The following is a 23,310-nucleotide window of genomic DNA, read 5'->3' on the forward strand; positions in this document are numbered from 1 at the left end:
TGCAGCACCTTCCCCTTTCCACTGCTGATCATGTCCAGTGCATGTAATAATTAAGCGATATCGGCAAGTTAGCTGACGCGCGACGAAAAAACAGGTTTGACACATGCTGCATAGACGCCTCACCATGGGAACCAATGTCGCCGTCGCCGACCGCTGTTTGCTTAACGATTTTGACAGCTACGGCGACGGCGTCACAGCTCCCGTACTTCCGCCTAGCGGAGCCGTCCTGAAAACAGTCGTTGCTTAAAGTCCCTAGTACAAGTAAGACGCGCAAACGCGGGAAGCGAACGCAGCTCGTGTGTGTGTGTGGTTGTTTGTGTGTGTGTGTGTGTGTGTGTGGTTGTTTGTGTGTGTGTGTGCTACAGCTGCGCCCTCTGGTGGCGGGCGGGTGGTGTCACAGCGGGACAGACAGACAGACAGACAGACACACACACAGACAGACAGACATGATCTGCAGGGTCTCATAGTTAGTGCTCAGTGCATTCGCAATAACAGACAGTAGGAAAGACAGACAGTAGGAAAGCTGAGCAGGAAGTTGTACAGAGCTGTGAGCGTAGACCGGTGGTAGGATGTGATTCGAAAGACATTTAACTATTTTGTGCTACGGATCCCCATATAAGATTCTTGTTTTGTGTCCATTTGTTTTCTAGATTTCTTTGAAAGTCTGCAAGCTCAATGTGTCTCATCAGGGCGTTGTGAGCTTGTCGATGGCTATTTTCAAAATAGCTAATGTAAAGTGGTTGATCAGATTTGTTATGCTAGTAACACATTTTGCTTGGGGACCCGCTGGCCCCCAGACCCCACTAAAATGTCTTCTAGTGACAAAATACCCTGTAGCAAAAACTGCACATCATCCACTATGTACTAATGATACTACACACAATCAAATGTCTTTATTCAAACTCAATGAAAAAGTGACATTTAAGAAAACTGCAATTGTTTGACCTCATTAACCCTGACCAAACGTTTTTTGGGGCAAATTGTAATTTGTCTTACTAATTCTTTGTTTAAAAAAACAAACATAATTTAAGTGAAAATAGCTGATCTACAAACTCGCAACATGTTGTGAGCTTGTAGATCATAGATCTTGAAGATCATTGCGAGCTTATTATCGATCGCTCCCACCCCCACAAAAAAAGATTGTCAACGCATTTCATCATCACACGAAGTCCTTAGAAGAAACATTTGCATCAAAGGCTATAAGTAGGCTAGTTCCCTTCCCACACAGGATAACCTATGTGTCACTCACTCACTATGTCATCGTAAAGCCACAACCTCCAGGTCACACACTTTATCTCAATGAGCTGAGTTTCACTCACGTCATCGTAAGGTCACGACCTCCAGGTCACACACTTTATCTCAATGAGCTGGGTTTTCCTCAAAAGTTCTCAGTGGTGGAAAAATAGTACTCAGATTTTAGAAGAGCAGGGAGAACAAATACAACCAACTCAATTATATAAGTTATATTGTATTAACATACTCTACCATACATATAGGACTAAATTACATTGTATTCATTACATAAAAAGTGAATTACTTTCTGCCACTGTGAATGAGCTTCCTTAAGTGTTGTATCATGCTGTATACCAGGCGTAGATATAATTTGACACGATAAAAAAAACACCTAGAAAGAATAGAAAGATGAGAGATGATAGAGAAGTGAATGCCGGATGTTCTACTTTTGTTTTGATCGGTCTATTGTTCTGTGAAACTGAACTCCTGTCGACCTGGCATGATCTCAATTCTGGGTAAACGTAGATCATTATGGGCGACAGATTCAGATTCAGATTTCTTTTCAGAATGTTCTAAAATTTCAAAACATTCTCAAATGACTTACTGGATTGCATTTTTTATTAGATTTTTTTTTACTTCTGGCTTAATACTATAGCAAAACGCTTCTCAACTGCGCTTTCCGATAATTATGTTAATTTAACAACAATTAACCTTGTTAAAGTAAGCACTTTTTTCACCAAAAACATGGCTTCGCTGTCGGTTTAGTTTTTTTTTTTTTTTCCAGTAAACTGAATCACAAACCTGAGACGACGCGACAGTGAAGTTGAAACATACTGTATGACTGATGAAACAGAGCGCTGTGTGTGTGTGTGTGTGTGTGTGTGCGCGCGCGTTTGTGTTTGATTTACTATACTTGCGAGGACCAATGTCTCCACAAGTATGGTAGAAGAATGTGAGGAATAGATGTTGTAAGGAGGACAGTATTCCTGGTCCTCAAAAAAAGAAAAAAGATTAGGACATAGAAGTTAGGTTTATAGAATAGAGAGTCAGAGTTATACCTGAATTATAGTCAGTTTGCACACTGGTGTCGTGCACCAGGATCTACAAGCTGCGCCATGTTGTGAGCTTGTAGATCTGTTTCGGCTTTTAGGCTAAAAGGTTAAAAATTCCAAAACAAATGAAAAAATGTCATTCATAAAATCACCGTCCTAAAATGTCCTCACTAGTATATAGTAGTACAAACCTCCTGTGCGTGTGACTGTGTGGGTGTGCGCGTGCGTGCGTGTGTGTGTCACAGTGGGGGCGTGTTCAATGTTCTCTCTCTGTCTCTCTCTCTCTCTGGGATTCTGGGGGCTTTCCTCAACGCTGCTATAGCCTGCTGCACACGTTGTTTTATTCTCTCTCTCTCCCCCTCCCTCTTTTCCCCCCCTACTTCCTGGAAGTGACTGGAGGGAGGAGGGGTGAGAGACTATAGTATACACTATTACACACAGAGAGAGAGAGAGAGAGACAGACAGACAGACAGGGAAAAAGAGAGAGGGGGAAGGAAATAATAAGGGATTGAAAGAGATACAGGGGGACAGACAGACAGACAAGGAAAGAGTAATAAGGGATTGAATGACATACAGTATAGCTACACGTAACAGGGGGGGGGGGGGAGAGAGAGAGAGAGAGAGAGAGAGAGAGAGAGAGAGAGAGCTAGTTGTTTTTAGGGTCAGACTGCAGTAGTGGATGTGAAAGTGAAAGTACATGATGTTGGCAGAACAGCAGGGAGACGTGAACGTGGGATTGTAAGATTGTAGACCTACAGGATGAATATGAAACTGCTGTGAACGCAACTTCAACTACTTCTTGTGGCTGCCCTGCCTGTGTGAGTCCGTGTTGTGTGTGTGTGTGTGTGTGTGTGTGTGTGTGTGTGTGTGTGTGCGCATGTGCGTGCGCTATGCTGTGCTGTGCTGTGCTGTGATATTAATGTATGGTTTTGTGTGTTTCCCAGGATGAGTGAAGCTCAGTACAACATGAACATGTATGAGAATGAGGTGAGTGAGTTGGCTTTACGTTCTTGCATTCTACGCAGTGATACATTATACAATTTATACTGCTGTCGGGCAGAAAGCTATATCTCCAAACCTCTGCTACTATCATTGAATTTGAATCCTGAAAAGTAACAGATTTGGACAGAGATGATAATGCTAAAGAGATACAGCCATAGCCGTTAGCTGATATATTTATGTCTGTGTGTTAGGTGAATTCTAATGGTAGTAGTATTCAAGTGAAGGTTGGGAGTTTACCAGCTGTCAGCTGTGTGAAGACCTCTAGTATATAAGTGATATTTTATAAAGTAAGTGTTTCTTCAGTATCAGGGCTATCCCTGTCTCTCCAGCTATCTAGTAAACAGCAAATACATTCTCAGGTCAAGATATCAATTCCATCCAATCTATGGAGAGAATTCACACAGGACACAGGATAAAGAAGTGAACTTGGAAGTGGTGACACACAAAAAGTGCAGACAACATTGAAAACTAAACATTGAAGTTGATAAATAATGTTTTTGAAGGTGTCTGTTTACAAAAGAGATGGAGACCCCTGTTATTGAATAAACACTCTAATTTTTACTAGCATTAACCTTTTAGCATGTGTTTATTAAACCAAAACATATCATTTACAACACCTTTAATTAAAGATTTAAAAACAGGCTTTAGAATCAAGACACCTGTACAGTAAAAATCCTCACTGTTTATTGACCTGTGAGAGGATGGAAATAGAAATAAATTGACCCGTATGGGTCAATATTGTATACTTTCACAGTTACAAAATGGTAATTCATAAATGTTTACTGTACTTTTTCAACACAACACAATATATTAAATATTAGCTTGTGTTCGCGCTGCGCTTTGAGCTTGCGGATGAACTACTTTTGATGTTTTTATTAGAGCTGGGACTCGATTAAAAAAAATAATCTAATTAATCAGAGGCTTTGCGATTAATTAATCTAGATTAAATTGCATTTTAATCGCATATCAATATTCAACCCGAGAACAGCGAGAAACCTTTTTTTTTATAATGTTTTTTGGTATCCCAGTGAATCAATGACTACAGGATACCACTCATTTTCAACATTTTACTGTCATTAATATACCTGTTGTGGAAATAATAATAAAAAAATCACCCCATTCTGTGTTGCCTAGAACTGGAGGTCTGAAAAAGAATTAGTAACAGTAACAAGTACATCTCAGTGACATCACAAAGCTGTACTTACTTCATATTGTTACTGTTTTTTGTCAGACCTCCAGTTCTAGGCAACACAAAATGGGGTGACTTTTTATTATTTCCAGTTTTCAGTACTATAGAAAAGCGCCCAGTGAGAAACGTTCCGCGGTGAAAAAAAAAGTGCGATTAATTTATCTGTAGTTAATCGCGATAAATTTTTCTGTAGTTAATTAATCTAAATTAATCGCAATTAGTCCCGGCCCTAGTTTTTATGTGACGTAGTAGGGCGTTAGTTTACGGAGAAAATGGAGATACAGTAAGAGGTTTCTCTCCGACAGGCGCCAGCAACGATAATATGCTCTAGCTATGCTATGTTATGTTATGTTGCGTTATTGTAAGCATGCGTGTCTCTGTTCCCAGCTGATGAATTTGATGACCTGCGATTACATTCCTCCGGTGGACATAAAGACAGAGCCCTACATCCCTGAGACAGGTAACGGTTTACTCACTATCACAAATCCAACCACACCCATTCCACAAGCTAGTCTGGCTAGTCTAGCTGTGCTAGCATGTAGGCCTACATACAATTAATGAGCGTCGCACCTGTCACAGACATGCGCAAAGCAAGTTCAGTCACGAAACTCCGTGCAGTTGCCAGCGGCCGTTCATTGGGTCGCCTCAGCATCACGTTCTCATTCAGACTCATTCCAGCTTCATACCGGCTATTTAAACTGGACATTTGCACTGCTCGTCCTGCTTGCTTGCTGCTGCTGCTGCTGCTGCACTGATTCTGCTGTGCTGCCGTCTGCAAAAAACCTTTGCTGCTCACCCTCCTCCACCCCAGCTACCCCCGGCCCAAACCATAATAAATATATTGTATGCATTTTATATTCAATAAAAATATATTCCATCCATTCATGAGTTGTCCTGACTGAATATATAATGAGTCAGTAATTCGTGAATCGTGGAGCTCAAGCACATGGCTTTGAAGGGTAGCGGATCTACAAGCTCTAAACATGCCATGCTGCATATGCATTGTGGGCTTGCAGATCAGCTATTTTGATTATAGAATATAATAAAAAACGAAATATTATTCTTTTTGGGGTAGCTCTAGTAGTGCCCTACTACGTTTAGACTAGATGCCAGGCTACTGTAGTGGTCTAAGATAGGGTCTCTGTGTGTGTGTGTGTGTGTGTGTGTGTGTGTGTGTGTGTGTGTGTGTGTGTGTGTGTGTGTGTGTGTGTGTGTGTGTGTGTGTGTGTGTGTGTCTCTATCTAGAGCTAATCTTGCAAACCGCTGAACGGATCAGCGCCAAACTGTGTGCAATTATGTGAATAATAATAATTCCACATAATTTCCTAGATGTCCAATATTAGTGAATTATTTTAGAATCCATCTGGAATTGTAGTGGATGATGAAAAATGTCCCGACGTCCCAGACTCTTCTCCTTTCTGGCTCCCAAACTGTCACTCTCAATAGTCTGCCTTAATCTGCAGACTCACCTCTCACTCCACTCAGAATCACTCCACCTTAGCCCGTATGCAAAGGTTAAAGGACAACTTTAGTTTTTTTCAACCAAGGTTCATGTTGTAGGTTGAAACTAAAAGGTGAGTGTTCATTTTCTTTCATTTGCTGCTTTCTTTTGTTTTTGGGATTTTAGCAGTTTCTGACAGGGGGGCGGGGGCATTCGAGCATGGGGCTAAATATGTATTTTTTTTACAAAATATTATGGCGATTTATTATTTTATTATTTACTATAGTCCTAATAAACCCCAAGAAATTACATCTGGCCACAAAAGATCGCAGGATCTACTGAATGTGACAAAATGACATATTGAGCCTATACACACAGTATAAGCCTTCCTCCAGTAGGCTACCTTCACATTCAGTAGATCCTGTGATCTTCTGTAACCAGATGTAATTTCCTGGGGTTTATTAGGACTATAGTAAATAATACAAAAATAAATCACCATCAAATTTGGAAAAAAAAATACATATTTAGCCCCATGCTCGAATGCCCCCGCCCCCCTGTCAAAAAGAGCTAAAATCCCCAAAACGAAAGAAAGCAGCAAATGAAAGAAAATTAACACTCACCTTTTAGTTTCTCTAATAACAACCTAAAACATGAACGTTGGTTGAAAAAAACTAAAGTTCAGTCAGACAACTCAAGGAGGATGTAATATATATTTATTGAATATAAGATAATCAATGCAATATATTTATTATGGTTTGGCGATGTATTGGATCTGCTTTTAGGTACTCAGGTCAAGCGCATCAGTCCCAACCATAGGGACTCTGAATCCCCCGTACCTAAACAGTAGATCCAAAACGACAGGTGGTAGCTGGGGTGGAGGTGGGTGAGCACTTGTATACAGCAGCACGAGTATACAGTATAGCAGCAGCAGCAGCAGAATTGAGTGCAGGATGTATGACAGCAGCACGCTGATACAACAGCAGTATAAGCAAGCAGAATGAGCGCAGGTTGTATGACAGCAGCACGCTGATACAACAGCAGTAAAGCAAGCAGAGTTGAGCGCAGGTTGTATGACAGCAGCACGCTGATACAACAGCAGTGTAAGCAAGCAAGAAGGCAGAGGAATGCAAACCTCTGGTTCAAGTAGCCGGTATGAGATGGGGTGAGCGTGTGATTGGCTGAGTGAATCATGTGGATGAGAGCTTGATGCTGCGGTGGCCCAATTAACGGCCGGCGCGCTGACTGAGGTTCCCTGACTGAACTTGCTCTGCGCATGTCTACGACAGGCGCAAATGCTCATTTGTCCTTTAAAATGCAATTTAAACAACATCATGTTATTTAGACAGATGCCACTAGGTCCTGTAGTTTTTATAGTTGCATATACATTTTGGGGGGATATTATACTGTTTTAGATGCTAGGTTGTTTTTACTGAGACACTGCACTGTCTCTATGCATTGGACGTGCCTTCTGTAAATCACTCTGGATTAAGTTTAGTCTCAAAAGTTAAGTTTTGTTCTGAACTTTGGATAATGAGCCGAGTCATCTAAATAACCATAATAGTGTGTATTCCTGTTTCAGCTCATGGACCTTATATCCAGATCATTGAGGAGCCCAAACAGGTAAGATGAACTAATGATCAAACCATTAGAATACATATGTTTACATACAAACTGTGTAAAAGGAAGGAGGCTCCGTAGTACGGTGTGCCTTCGTAGTTGTTCTTTATTGGTTCTACAGAATCTACCCAGTAACACATCTATAAAGAGAGACATGCAATAACCTGTTTAGTTTTTATTATTATTATTATTATTATATATTATTTTCACCTCATATCCTCCTCACGGTACCTCCTCAGTGGTCCACACAGTTTAGGAAAACAGTGCTATAGGCAAATGAATAGCTAATCAAAGCAGAGAAAACAAGCGTTAAGACGAACAGAAGATTAGGAAGACTTGGCAACGAAAACAAAGTTATGTTTTAATAAGAGGACTTGGGTGTTAAGTCACCGGATACAAGCATTTGCTCCTGTGCTGTTGACGGTCAAACGGTTGGATTTACATAAAGCCACTGGGCGTACAGTACAGGGTGCACATTGTGAGTCACAGTAATCAGATGACCTTTTTGAAGCCGAGCGAGGAAGCAGGGCATAAATTCCACAGCTGTCAACAGGTGCACGGTGCAGGTTTCCCCCTGCTCTCCAAGAGGAAGAGGTTGCACTCTCAAGTGTGTCCCGTCTTAAGTGGATACTCTACATTGTTACGTTGTTAAGTCTGTATTTAATTTAAGATGCGACTTGATTTAATACAAACGTATTGGCATCAGCATGTATATTGTATGTTTTTCCTTTCTTTCTTTTTTAATATACGAAATATAAAACTTTCCCCATCTAACCTGGATTTTAACCTGGTTTCCCTACCACAAGTGCTGTACATTTGACCATTGGGCTATAGAGCATAGACCATAGAGCCTGAATCTTGAAACTGAATCTTGACCTTCGGCTCAAAATTTGTGTCAGATCCTGTGTTTAGGTGAGACGTGTCGTGACCTTTGGAGCAATGCATGTTTTTGTTTACGGACCATTACGGCCCCAGCTCTGGCTTGCCAGAGCTCTGTCCTTTCGGCCAAGCCAGAACTGGGACGTAAAAGGGCCGTGATCATTGCTCCAAGTGAGCCGAGTTGTACATTTCAACGATAGTCTACAGGTCAATACAAACTCTGCTACGGAGGATGAAACCAGAAACAGCACTAAGACTTGTTTATATCAGGGTCCTCCATTTTCAATTCGTCAGAACATTTAAAGACATAAACAACCCGCACCTTGCACCTAAACCACCCCCCCGGCCTAGACCCAGCAAAATTCTATACCCCAGAACTAAACGTGCCTACCAGAGACACTCGTATACAATAAATAAAAAAAAACCAAACCAGCAAACTATATATATTTATACTATAATAATAATAATAATAATTATACATATATTTACTTTAGCAGCACAACAACCAGGAAAAACCTCTCCACTAGCACAAACTTAATCAAACAGATGAATGCAAAAGTAACCAAACGTAATAATTCAACTTCAAATAAATTACAAACAAATTACTGCATCTCCCAAAGTCCGAGCACATTAACAAGCGTGTACGCTGAAGTAAACATCGCTTAGTGGTTTGTACTCACCGGACTGTTGAATGGACAAGGGAATCCCCGGAATGTTTCCCAAATGACGTCACTTCATTCACAAAACCCCAAAACCACGGCCCAGACAAGTCATTAATTTAGGCCAAGTTGCACATAGACTACCACGGCACGGCAGAGAACAAAGGCAGAGAACAAAGGCAGAAGGGCGAGTCACTTGACTCTCCAAACTTACTGCACAACTATTCAGAATTCACTGGACAAAGCCAAAGACAAATGAAACCAAATCAGGAGCAAATAGATGAGGTGTGGTAGTCAGTAGTGTAGCGCGTGTATGTTGAATGTATTAACAAAAGTGTTGGGGAAGGTGCATAGTGGGGGAAGCGCAAGAGAGCACTGAACACAACAGAGCTGAGGAAGGGACTGGGGAGACATGCTTTTATACAGGGCGTCGGCACCGGGCCCAGGTGCCGCCACTTGACTGATTGTCATGACATCACAGCTCTGCTCCCCAATCCACTGCAAGATAAGGAGAACAGAAATTAGGACAGCAAAGCAAAGAAACCATAAACTAACCAAAGTGAATTATAAATATAATATATATATAAAGCTACACCAGACCACCTAATATAAGATACCATACTTCTAAATATACTATACACCCTAATATAGTACAATACAATATATACAGTACAGGGGGCCGTCACATATTAAATATACAATCATCATATTATACACTGTTAAAAAAAAGAAAAGAACAACAGGGAAAACGTGTATATAGTATGAACAAATAGGGGGGGGGGGGACTTTAACTTTTTTACAGGGCCCAGTTTCGAATTGCAGCCGCCCGTAAGTGCTCTTTGATGGTGGTTTTGAAGGAGTCTAGGGATTCACATATCTCAACGGCTGTTTGGCATGGCATTCCACATTTCTGTGGCATAGGAGCAAAATTAATTTAACCCCTTGTTTCAGCCGAATCTGGGTTGAGTGTAAATCGATTATCTGGGCCATAACTGGGCCGGGCCAATTTTTGCTATCGTATTAACATACTCATACATATTGAACACATTTTTATCATTAATCATTAAAATTAAGTTACATAGTGCTGCTTTAATTGGTTAATGTATGTGTTGTAATTATATTATCTACAAAATAAAATGTAACTAAACGTTTCTAATAATTGTAGTAGAAAAATGGGCATACTCAAAGTGACACAATATTGTGCTAAACTAAAGTATAGTACTTGAGTAAATGTACTCCACCACTGGTTGTTGGCACATGACTGCTGGAAAGTCCTGGCTTTAGGAAGTGGTATTTCCAGTAAGTGGTGGCGTTTACAGGTGTGTTTTATATCCTGATCATGATTGCTAATCAAGACACTTGAAAAGCCATATTTTGAGGATCTGGACAAAAGGTTTCCAAATAGCCTATAGAAACTGGCAAGAAAAAATTGTTCTAAAGTGTATTATGAAAGTATATTGTGACTATTTCCAGTTCATATTGAAATGAACTTCTTTACTGTGAATTATATTCACAGTTCCCAAGTCCACTTGGTGGGCTATTTCTTGTAAAGTCTCTTGTAAATATTGGTAGTTGCAGTTTGCAGTTGCCTAACGCAACTGTTTTGCCTTTGTTTGTTTTTGGAGAGAGAGTTACTTATGTCCAGTTGCTTCTTGCTTGTTCCTCTTATTGCTGCTTATATTTAGCAATGGGTTGCAAACAACCACAGTTAAGTAAGGCAATGCAATATTATATTTGCATAGAACATTTCATCATCATCAATAACAACAACAACTACACTACACCTGCAATTAGGTTAAAGGACAACTTTAGTTTTTTTCAACCAAGGTTCATGTTTTAGGATGTTATTAGAGAAACTAAAAGGTGAGTGTTAATTTTTTTTCATTTGCTGTTTTCTTTCGTTTTAGGGATTTTAGCAGTTTTTGACAGGGGGGCGGGGGCATTCGAGCATGGGGCTAAATATGTATTTTCTTACAAAATATTATGGCGATTTATTATTTTATTATTTACTATAGTCCTAATAAACCCCAAGAAATGACATCTGGCCACAAAATATCACAGGATAGACTGAATGTGTCAAACTGACATATTGAGCCTATACACACAGTATAAGCCTTCCTCCAGTAGGCTACCTTCACATTCAGTAGATCCTGTGATCTGCTGTGGCCAGATGTAATTTCCTGGGGTTTATTAGGACTATAGTAAATAATACAAAAATAAATCACCATAAAATTTGGTAAAAAAATACATATTTAGCCCCATGCTCGAATGCCCCCGCCCCCCTGTCAAAAAGAGCTAAAATCCCTAAAACGAAGTGTGTGTGTGTGTGTGTGTGTGTGTGTGTGTGTGTGCGTGCGTGCGTGCGTGTGTGCGTGCGTGCGTGCGTGCGTGCGTGCGTGCGTGCGTGCGTGCGTGTTCAGAGAGGGTTCAGGTTTCGGTACGAGTGTGAGGGCCCCTCCCACGGCGGGCTCCCAGGGGCCTCCAGTGAGAAGAACAGGAGGACCTATCCCACAGTGAAGGTCAGACAACATCCTAACGCTTTGACTTTGATATGTTTGGGGTGCCAGACCAGTTAGTCCAATATGCCTAACACCATTTAGTCCAGTTTAGACAAAAACACTTCTGAAAACCATTCTGACCTGAGATCAGATTCACACGAGGTTTCCACTGGACACACACTGGTCTGATGAACCCATTCTGACCTGAGATCAGATTATAAAAATGTCAGTCGTTCTTCGATTTTTCAAAAAATAGCAGACCTACAAGCTCGTATCGCGCCACTCGGTGGCGCGATATGAGCTTGTAGATCTGCTATTTTTAAATAGCTAAAGCATAACATGATGCTGACACCAAAATGGGTGCCCGGTCAGAATGGGTTAACCACTGTTTGGTTATTTTAGGATGCTTCCTTTTTGTCATGCTCTGTGGAGGCTGGCTGTCTTTATGATGTTGTGTTGTGGCATGTTGTTTTGTTTTTCCTCGTCATTCTGTCACTCTCGAGATCTCCTTCTCCTTCTCCTGAGGGTAGGCCTGTTTCTGTCTAAATAACACATTACCATAGAAAGGAGGCGTCATTCACTGGCATCGTTTTCCTTTTTCTCCTTTGTACATATTTAACCCATTCTGACCTGAGATCAGATTCTAAAAATGTCTACTACATCCTGACAGTTATATTATTAACCCATTCTGACCTGAGATCAGATTCTAAAAGTGTCTTCGATTTTTCAAAAATAGCTTTTTCAAAAATCTGCTATTTTTCAATAGCTAAAGCATAACATGATGCCGACACCAAAATGGGTGCCCGTTCAGAATGGGATAAGTAAGTAAGCCTTGCCGAGCCATGAGGCCCATAGGGGACAGGAGCCTATCTCCTGTTTCTGTAGCGTGAGGCAGCTTGATGTACAAGTACACCCCCTGGACATGACGCTTAGTATGTCGCAGGGACTTACCCCCCAATCCAACCCTTGATGCCGAGTGTCAAGCAGGGAGGCACTGGGTCCCATTTTCAGAGTCTTTGGTATGACCCGGCCGGGGATCGAACCCCCGACCTCCCAGTCTCAGGGCGGACACTCTAACCACAAGGCCACTGAGCTGGTCAGATGACATGACTGTATTATTGTGTTAATTGTTTATGGTATGTTGTTGAATTGCATACATAACTACAATGGAGTCCCCAGGACTTTTTGTGTTATCCTTTTAGCGTGAATGTCTGACTGTACCATGTGCTGTTTACATTTCTGACTAACTATTCAATCTCTCCCTCTCTCTCTCTCTCTCTCCCTCTCTCTCCCTCTCTCCCTCCCTCTCCCTCTCTCAGGTGAATAACTATGTTGGTCATGCACGGGTGGAGGTGCAGCTCGTTACTCACTCAGACCCTCCCCGCGTGCACGCCCACAGCCTGGTGGGGCGACAGTGCACGGACAATGGCACGTGCACACTGGACGTGGGCCCTAACGACCTCACCGCATCGTTAGTATCCACTCACACAGCACTCGTTTGGGTCCTGGGCTCTAAACTCTAGGTCTAATTTCTCTTTTGGGTCTCGCGCTAAAACGGTTGGGAACCACTGCCCTATAACATCACCATGGACCCCTTTTTGAATGTTCAAACCGGGGGTCAGTTCCAGCAGAGAGCTGAGTCCAGACCTCCCTCTCCAGAGCAACATTAGTAACTTCCTCCTGGGGGATCCCAAGTGATCCCCCCCCCCCCCCCCCATCTGGTCCTTGGTCTGCCTATATGGGTCTCTTCCCAGTGGGACGTGCAACGAGGACCTCCCTATAGGGAGATGCTCAGGATGCCCGAACCACCTAAACTGACTACTTTCAAAGCCAAGGAGCAGCGGGTCTCTCGCGTGACTGAACTTTTATTTTATTTTATTTAGCATAGTAAAAAACAAAACGAAAAGAAAACACAAAAAATAAAAGGGAATGTGATAGAAGGAGGCAATTAATGGCTTATACGAGGCCTCTCTCTACTATGTATGACCCAATAAAAAAAAATTAGAACATGATTTGTAAACAAGATATACATGATCTAGAGAAGAGATAACACAAGAGAAACATTCCTTCAATTTGTTCTTATAAGTTAAGAGAAGAAAGTTGTAAACCAGTGGAGTATTTCTCATCCTGTCTCTCGTCCACTTGTATTCGTCCTCATTCTTTCGGTGGTGGCCCACACAGCCTGACCATAGGTCAGAGTAGGAACGAAGAGCTTAACCTTCTTAACCAGAGACCACCAGAGGAGAAGATTGGTGTTAAAATCACTTACACCCGATTATTCAACTGAAAAAGTAATTGAGAGATGAATAATTGCTAAGTAAATAATCTTCCCATACAGCTTCAGCAACCTGGGGATCCTCCATGTGACGAAGAAAGGAGTGGTCGAGGTGTTGAGTAAAAGGCTGAAAGAGGAGAGGAGAAGACTGAAAGGACAGCTCTACCATTCCACAGGTACAACAAGAGTCTTTATTAATAATCTTTATTACTAAAGTAACCACAGTATGCCGCTAATCAACTTACAAATGACATATACATAGAGGCATTTCCCTTAATCCACCCGACACTGATCGACATATACGTCGCCATCGAAAGCCACACGTAGCAAATAGCTAAACCTAAAGAGGTTCTTTCACAGAGAAGCTGAGATTTGACAGTTTGTAGCGGTCGACAGTACTTGGCGTGCTCTGCTTGCGCAATAGTACATTTACATTTTATTTTTTCAAGGATACCCCCAGTTTGACATTGTTTGTGGGGTTTTTTTTTCAACTGTGTTGTTTTCTTACTTGGATTAGCAAACATATTTACAAATAGTTTTTCAGTTTTGCTAAATCAAATTTACGAAACTTACCGTTCATTGACCCATTTTGAGATTTGATTTAGTATCGGCAAAATAAGCTTTAGCTGCAGCCTAAAGCCTACACCAGGGGGGGTGGGGGGGGAGACGACGACATGGCCAACGTATCTTTGGGGGTCCACAGGCCAAAAGGTTGAGAACCCCTGATTTAGCTGACCAGGGATCTGTGAAGGGTCGTTGAGAATGCAGTACTTGAGTACTGTATGTCTTCTCATCATGAATCCATGGGAAAACTGTGTGTGTGTGTGTGTGTGTGTGTGTGTGTGCGTGTATGTGCGTATGTGTGTGATCCTGAACAGAAGCAGAGGAGAGTTCTCTCGTGAGAGAAGCTAAGGAGCTTGGGAAGATCATGGACCTCAACATAGTGAGGTTAAAGTTCACCGCCTACCTGCAGGACAGCAACGGAGGTTTCACCAGAGCCCTCAAACCTGTGGTGTCCAACCCTATCTATGACAGTAGTGAGTTTAACACTATTACTATAACCAACCCTATCTATGACAGTAGTGAGTTAACACTATTACTATAACCAACCCTATCTATGACAGTAGTGAGTTTAACACTATTACTATAACCAACCCTATCTATGATAGTAGTGAGTTTAACACTATTACTATAACCAACCCTATCTATGACAGTAGTGAGTTTAACACTATTACTATAACCAACCCTATCTATGACAGTAGTGAGTTTAACACTATTACTATAACCAACCCTATCTATGACAGTAGTGAGTTAACACTATTACTATAACCAACCCTATCTATGACAGTAGTGAGTTTAACACTATTACTATAACCAACCCTATCTATGACAGTAGTGAGTTTAACACTATTACTATAACCAACCCTATCTATGACAGTAGTGAGTTTAACACTATTACTATAACCAACCCTATCTATGACAGTAGTGAGTTTAACACTATTACTATAACCAACCCTATCTATGACAGTAGTGAGTTTAACACTATTACTATAACCAACCCTATCTATGACAGTAGTGAGTTTAACACTATTACTATAACCAACCCTATCTATGACAGTAGTGAGTTTAACACTATTACTATAACCAACCCTATCTATGACAGTAGTGAGTTAACACTATTACTATAACCAACCCTATCTATGACAGTAGTGAGTTAACACTATTACTATAACCAACCCTATCTATGACAGTAGTGAGTTAACACTATTATTATAACCAACCCTATCTATGACAGTAGTGAGTTAACACTATTACTATAACCAACCCTATCTATGACAGTAGTGAGTTTAACACTATTACTATAACCAACCCTATCTATGACAGTAGTGAGTTAACACTATTATTATAACCAACCCTATCTATGACAGTAGTGAGTTAACACTATTATTATAACCAACCCTATCTATGACAGTAGTGAGTTAACACTATTATTATAACCAACCCTATCTATGACAGTAGTGAGTTTAACACTATTACTATAACCAACCCTATCTATGACAGTAGTGAGTTTAACACTATTACTATAACCAACCCTATCTATGACAGTAGTGAGTTTAACACTATTACTATAACCAACCCTATCTATGACAGTAGTGAGTTTAACACTATTACTATAACCAACCCTATCTATGACAGTAGTGAGTTTAACACTATTACTATAACCAACCCTATCTATGACAGTAGTGAGTTTAACACTATTACTATAACCAACCCTATCTATGACAGTAGTGAGTTTAACACTATTACTATAACCAACCCTATCTATGACAGTAGTGAGTTTAACACTATTACTATAACCAACCCTATCTATGACAGTAGTGAGTTAACACTATTACTATAACCAACCCTATCTATGACAGTAGTGAGTTAACACTATTACTATAACCAACCCTATCTATGACAGTAGTGAGTTAACACTATTATTATAACCAACCCTATCTATGACAGTAGTGAGTTAACACTATTACTATAACCAACCCTATCTATGACAGTAGTGAGTTAACACTATTACTATAACCAACCCTATCTATGACAGTAGTGAGTTAACACTATTATTATAACCAACCCTATCTATGACAGTAGTGAGTTAACACTATTACTATAACCAACCCTATCTATGACAGTAGTGAGTTAACACTATTATTATAACCAACCCTATCTATGACAGTAGTGAGTTAACACTATTACTATAACCAACCCTATCTATGACAGTAGTGAGTTAACACTATTATTATAACCAACCCTATCTATGACAGTAGTGAGTTAACACTATTATTATAACCAACCCTATCTATGACAGTAGTGAGTTAACACTATTACTATAACCAACCCTATCTATGACAGTAGTGAGTTAACACTATTACTATAACCAACCCTATCTATGACAGTAGTGAGTTAACACTATTATTATAACCAACCCTATCTATGACAGTAGTGAGTTAACACTATTATTATAACCAACCCTATCTATGACAGTAGTGAGTTTAACACTATTACTATAACCAACCCTATCTATGACAGTAGTGAGTTAACACTATTACTATAACCAACCCTATCTATGACAGTAGTGAGTTTAACACTATTACTATAACCAACCCTATCTATGACAGTAGTGAGTTTAACACTATTACTATAACCAACCCTATCTATGACAGTAGTGAGTTAACACTATTACTATAACCAACCCTATCTATGACAGTAGTGAGTTTAACACTATTACTATAACCAACCCTATCTATGACAGTAGTGAGTTTAACACTATTACTATAACCAACCCTATCTATGACAGTAGTGAGTTAACACTATTACTATAACCAACCCTATCTATGACAGTAGTGAGTTTAACACTATTACTATAACCAACCCTATCTATGACAGTAGTGAGTTAACACTATTACTATAACCAACCCTATCTATGACAGTAGTGAGTTTAACACTATTACTATAACCAACCCTATCTATGACAGTAGTGAGTTTAACACTATTACTATAACCAACCCTATCTATGACAGTAGTGAGTTAACACTATTACTATAACCAACCCTATCTATGACAGTAGTGAGTTTAACACTATTACTATAACCAACCCTATCTATGACAGTAGTGAGTTTAACACTATTACTATAACCAACCCTATCTATGACAGTAGTGAGTTAACACTATTACTATAACCAACCCTATCTATGACAGTAGTGAGTTTAACACTATTACTATAACCAACCCTATCTATGACAGTAGTGAGTTTAACACTATTACTATAACCAACCCTATCTATGACAGTAGTGAGTTTAACACTATTACTATAACCAACCCTATCTATGACAGTAGTGAGTTTAACACTATTACTATAACCAACCCTATCTATGACAGTAGTGAGTTTAACACTATTACTATAACCAACCCTATCTATGACAGTAGTGAGTTTAACACTATTACTATAACCAACCCTATCTATGATAGTAGTGAGTTTAACACTATTACTATAACCAACCCTATCTATGACAGTAGTGAGTTAACACTATTACTATAACCAACCCTATCTATGACAGTAGTGAGTTAACACTATTACTATAACCAACCCTATCTATGACAGTAGTGAGTTTAACACTATTACTATAACCAACCCTATCTATGACAGTAGTGAGTTTAACACTATTACTATAACCAACCCTATCTATGACAGTAGTGAGTTTAACACTATTACTATAACCAACCCTATCTATGACAGTAGTGAGTTTAACACTATTACTATAACCAACCCTATCTATGACAGTAGTGAGTTTAACACTATTACTATAACCAACCCTATCTATGACAGTAGTGAGTTTAACACTATTACTATAACCAACCCTATCTATGACAGTAGTGAGTTTAACACTATTACTATAACCAACCCTATCTATGACAGTAGTGAGTTAACACTATTACTATAACCAACCCTATCTATGACAGTAGTGAGTTTAACACTATTACTATAACCAACCCTATCTATGACAGTAGTGAGTTAACACTATTACTATAACCAACCCTATCTATGACAGTAGTGAGTTTAACACTATTACTATAACAAACCCTATTATTTGTACACTAGCACTATTACTAGTAGGCTAAAGATGGAGACATGGAGTGCCCTGATTTTTGTACTTTTGTGTTTATAGAGTTAACTAATAGGTTATAATAGGTGTGGTTATAATATGTCTAATATGTCAAATATGTCTTCCCTGACCCGAGTGTCAGTCGCTCTTCAATTCTTTCAAAAATAGCAGACCTACAAGCTCGTAGTGCGCCACTCGGTGGCGCGCTATGAGCTTGTAGATCTGCTATTTTTAAATAGCTAAAGCACGACTTGATGCTAACACCAAAATGGGTGCCCGTTCAGAATGGGTTAATGCCACCATTGCATTCAAATAACTGCTTCGGGGAGTGCTCACTCTCGAATCCCAATTCAATCCTAATCCAAAATGAATTCCCTTTTCCCTCCCCCTTTTCCCCCAGAGTCTCCCAATGCTTCCAATCTGAAGATCTCTCGCATGGATAAGACGTGTGGCTCTGTGCTGGGAGGAGACGAGATATTTCTGCTATGCGACAAAGTCCAGAAAGGTGAGCGGCACATCGACTGGGCACAATGGTTCAAATGGGACATTTAACCCATTGATCCCTACTAGCGCCCTCAAGGTCCAAAAGTGCCAATCTATGAACAAGCTATATTTACGGAAGAGAGCAACTCTGTGTCCGTTTTACTAAGTATAGAGGGTTTAAGTTGTTAAGTTGTTTTAACCACTTAACCCATTCTGAACGGGCACCCATTTTGGTGTCAGCATCATGTTATGCTTTAGCTATTGAAAAATAGCAGATCTACAAGCTCATATCGCGCCACCGAGTGGCGCGATACGAGCTTGTAGGTCTGCTATTTTTGAAAAATCGAAGAGCGACTGACATTTTTAGAATCTGATCTCAGGTCAGAATGGGTTCATCAGACCAGTGTGTGTCCGGCGGAAACCTCGTATGAATCTGATCTCAGGTCAGAATGGGTTAAACCCTCTATAGGCCTACTTATTAAAATGGACCCGAGTTGCCTCTGTAGTTGGTGCAGTCTTTTTCCCTCTACACCAAATATTCGGTCCAAAAGATAGCCAAATCTACAAGCTCACACAACACGTGAGAGAGTATTTAATGTTGTTAGTAATTTTAGCTTCTATTTTGCTTATTGTTTAATCTGTAACCGTTTAAATTGTCATGATTGCATTTTGAACATATTTGTAGTAGGAGCACTGCAGCATTGCATTAGTGGTGGTATTGAAACAAATCGTTATATCTGTTATGTGTAATGATAGTCAGTTATTGCAACCGATTCGAAAATAACTTACATCTGACCTCGCACCTCACACTGTATGGATGGTCGATGTGATGTATTTGTCTGTGCTGTGTATGGCATGTTCTAGATGATATAGAGATCCGTTTTTATGAGGAAGAGGAGGAAGGGGGATGGGAGGCCTTTGGAGACTTTTCACCCACCGACGTTCACAAACAGGTAGTGGATTAATTTAAACGATAAGTTCAGGCACTAGAGTGCAATACAAGCAAAATATGAATTATTATTATTATTAGTATTATTATTATTATTACTGTCTGTAAAGATACCGAGTCCTGGTAAACATCAACAAACATCTTGTTCTTCCTCAATCTTCAGTATGCCATCGTGTTCAAGACTCCTCCGTACCACAGTACGGAGATCGAACGGCCGGTCACCGTCTTCCTCCAGCTGAAGAGGAAGAAGGCAGGGGACAGCAGCGACCCCAAACAGTTCACCTATGTACCGCAAGTGCAAGGTATAGAATACTTTAACCCATTTTGGTGTCAGCATCATGTTATGCTTTAGCTATTGAAAAATAGCAGATCTACAAGCTCATATCGCGCCACCGAGTGGCGCGATACGAGCTTGTAGGTCTGCTATTTTTTGAAAAATCGAAGAACGACTGACATTTTTAGAATCTGATCTCAGGTCAGAATGGGTTCATCAGACCAGTGTGTGTCCGGCGGAAACCTCGTATGAATCTGATCTCAGGTCAGAATGGGTTTTAAAAGCAGCTCACCTACACTTCTCCTTTGGGTCCACCCATTCCTGGGACATGTGAGAATGGTCCAGTGGAAAAAAAGTGAGTGTGGGATTTATTACTCTCACTCTATCACTAAATGTGACCAGATTTGATCGAGAGACTGCCAGTGGGTTTTTTTTTTTTTCATTTTCATTTTCATCATGTCTTATGAAAGCAGGGAATCATAGCTTCAAATTGACATATTGGTTGTTCAGTTTGACCCACCGGTTTTGGAGATATGGCTTATAGAAAAATGTCTTGCAGGAGTAGTGGGAAAAAAGACCAAGCAGTGAAAATTGGCTTCAAACCTTTAGCTCAGTGATCTGTGACTTTAGGGGGCGCTATTTTCCCTGGGTGAAATTCACGAAAGAAAAAACACTATGATGACACTAAGAATCATGAAGCTATACCCCAAGCCACCCAGCTCAGACATCAGCAGCATTATGAAAATCACATGAACATAATTGTCTGCGTGAAAACCACCTGGGTTTAGTTCTATATGGTCAAGTAGGTTAGTACAGTCCATTTACCTCATACGACAATAAGATGTGAGCGACATGGGTTGGTTATTCATCGCTGGTCTGTCACATAACTGAGATGCCTTGGCTTGCATCGCCCTCTATTGGTTATGCAGATTAGCAATCACAAAGTGTGAGTTCTGGTAATCACGATATGACATAGCCTACTCCTCCAAATGAACAAGTGCACCCAACACAACGTAAGTAATAATCAGACGTAACCCTAGATCAGGTTACTATTACTATTACTATTATTTAACTATTAAATAAAGTTGTCAAGTAATTGCAGTGGTATAAAGGTACAATAATTGCCTCTATGATGTAGTGGAGTGAATGTATTGAAACATGAAAATATTCTATGCTATAACTGCCTCTGTGTCAGTTTCAGCGCAGTAGTTTAGGTAGGAACCAAAATTCTCTAAGGCGGAACTATTGTGTTCTGTGTGTGTGTGTGTGTGTGTGTGTGTGTGTGTGTGTGTGTGTGTGTGTGTGTGTGTGTGTGTGTGTGTGTGTGTGTGTGTGTGTGTGTGTGTGTGTGTGTGTGTTGTTTGAGGTTGTTTGAGAGGATTTTTACTCACAATCACCAACTGTCAGTGGTAGGTCTTCTCTCCTGTATGAATTCTCTGGTGAAGTTTGAGAATACTGTCCTGGCTGAACAGTTTCCCACACTGGTCACAGTGGTAGGGCTTCTCTCCCCTATGAGTTCTCTCATGATGTCCTACTCTTTAATATGACTTCATTCAGTTTTAATAAAACTTCATTTCTCAATTTCAGTGGATCTTTAAAAACGTAATTTCTCCATTTCAGTGGGTCTTTTCAAAACCTAATTTCTCCATTTCATTGGGTCTTTAAAACCATTCTGCTTTCAATCCGAACCAATTCTGAATCCTTGCGGAACGAGGGCAGGGTTTGGGGTGTGAACATGAGCCTAAAAGACACTGAAACACTGTCACACTTGCCTAGTGTGGGTAGTATGAAAACCTGGAAAATATATAGAAAATAACCTCCAGGAAGTTATTCACACAGACCATAAACAAAGATTTGTACAGGACAGGTGGCCCTAGCTCCTTCTAGCTCCTTCTAGCTCCTTCTAGCTCCTTCTAGCTCCTTCCAGCTCCTTCCAGCTCCACAGTCCTACTTGCAGTCGGAGGCCTCCCTACATATAAAGGCTAAGCCCCTCCCACTGGAACACACCACCCTGAATTGATTCCACAATTACACCAGTACTTCATAATGTCCAGGGACAACACATATTATTCATCACATATTATTATACATCACTTATAAATCAATCAATTAACCATATCATCTAAACAAACCCTCATACTGTTGGTATGTTCCCCCACACCCCACGGCTGATGGTTGCTCCCTACCATGGAGACAACAAGCAATTAACAATCAAGCATCAACCAATATACATACACAGCCCAAAATAATATAATTCTCTGCAACATACCACAATAAATAATAATTCAAACTTTAACCCATTTGTGTCCCGACCTTCCTGTTAGATTAGAAATAAATAATCAGAATTGAATACAGGTCGTTCAATATATCATCAGTGGCAGGGTGAACTGCCACAAAGTGACAGACACACAATACAGCACTTGTTTGCACGGATACAGTCAAGGAAAAGACAAACATTACTGGGGGGAACTTAAAGGTATATTCAGTGATTTCACTTAATTCAAATATCACTTGTTTTTTTGTTTTGTTGTGATAATCCTCCCTACTATAGAGTGTGCTGGCCATATAAGGAGTTCCTCCCTGTCCCCAGTTAACCCCTGGGGGTCAAAAAACCTTAGGTTTCGTTTTTGACTCTCTATCCTGATTGGACGAAAGGCTGGGTCCCACAGCCAAAAACGAAACCTAAGGTTTTTTGAGTGAAATCACTGAATATACCTTTAAATACATGTTTCTGTCTTTATTCCCACTTGCTATATTCTTGCTTTTCATTATTTCCCCCTTTCTCCTCTCTCTCTTTCATCTGTCTCTCTGTCAGATAAAGAGGAGGTGCAGAGGAAGAAACAGAAGCCCCTCCCACACTACGACCCATGGAGAGGAGGAGGTGGAGGAGGAGGAGGAGGAGGAGGAGGGAGAGGGACCTTTGGAGGAGGAGGGGGAGGAGGAGGTAAGAAGTGATGAAGGAGCACACGCCGGTCACATTCAGTCAACAACACACTCCCCAAAGTGCATTATGTCAAACGGTGCCATCCTTGTCACTTCCACACTCCAATAATGCAGAAGTGCAGTTCTCAAACTGTTGGAGATATAGGCTCTTGATAACAACA

At 40.4% G+C, this 23,310-nt stretch overlaps 1 protein-coding gene across 1 annotated transcript in view; it reads left to right on the plus strand.

Moving 5' to 3' along the window:
• The window catches only part of nfkb2 (nuclear factor of kappa light polypeptide gene enhancer in B-cells 2 (p49/p100)), a 43,935-nt gene that overhangs the window by 11,076 nt on the left and 9,549 nt on the right, over nucleotides 1-23,310 (plus strand). The window contains exons 3-13 of the mRNA XM_083775225.1: nucleotides 3,230-3,272; nucleotides 4,864-4,936; nucleotides 7,497-7,537; nucleotides 11,493-11,591; nucleotides 12,890-13,041; nucleotides 13,909-14,021; nucleotides 14,724-14,882; nucleotides 18,901-19,005; nucleotides 19,848-19,936; nucleotides 20,096-20,234; nucleotides 23,022-23,150. Coding sequence (XP_083631351.1) covers nucleotides 3,230-3,272; nucleotides 4,864-4,936; nucleotides 7,497-7,537; nucleotides 11,493-11,591; nucleotides 12,890-13,041; nucleotides 13,909-14,021; nucleotides 14,724-14,882; nucleotides 18,901-19,005; nucleotides 19,848-19,936; nucleotides 20,096-20,234; nucleotides 23,022-23,150 — 1,142 coding nt within the window. The remainder of the gene's footprint in view (nucleotides 1-3,229; nucleotides 3,273-4,863; nucleotides 4,937-7,496; nucleotides 7,538-11,492; nucleotides 11,592-12,889; nucleotides 13,042-13,908; nucleotides 14,022-14,723; nucleotides 14,883-18,900; nucleotides 19,006-19,847; nucleotides 19,937-20,095; nucleotides 20,235-23,021; nucleotides 23,151-23,310) is intronic.

The sequence above is a fragment of the Protomyctophum parallelum genome (assembly GCF_964188405.1).
Source record: "Protomyctophum parallelum genome assembly, chromosome: 10".
Taxonomy (NCBI): Eukaryota; Metazoa; Chordata; class Actinopteri; order Myctophiformes; family Myctophidae; genus Protomyctophum; species Protomyctophum parallelum.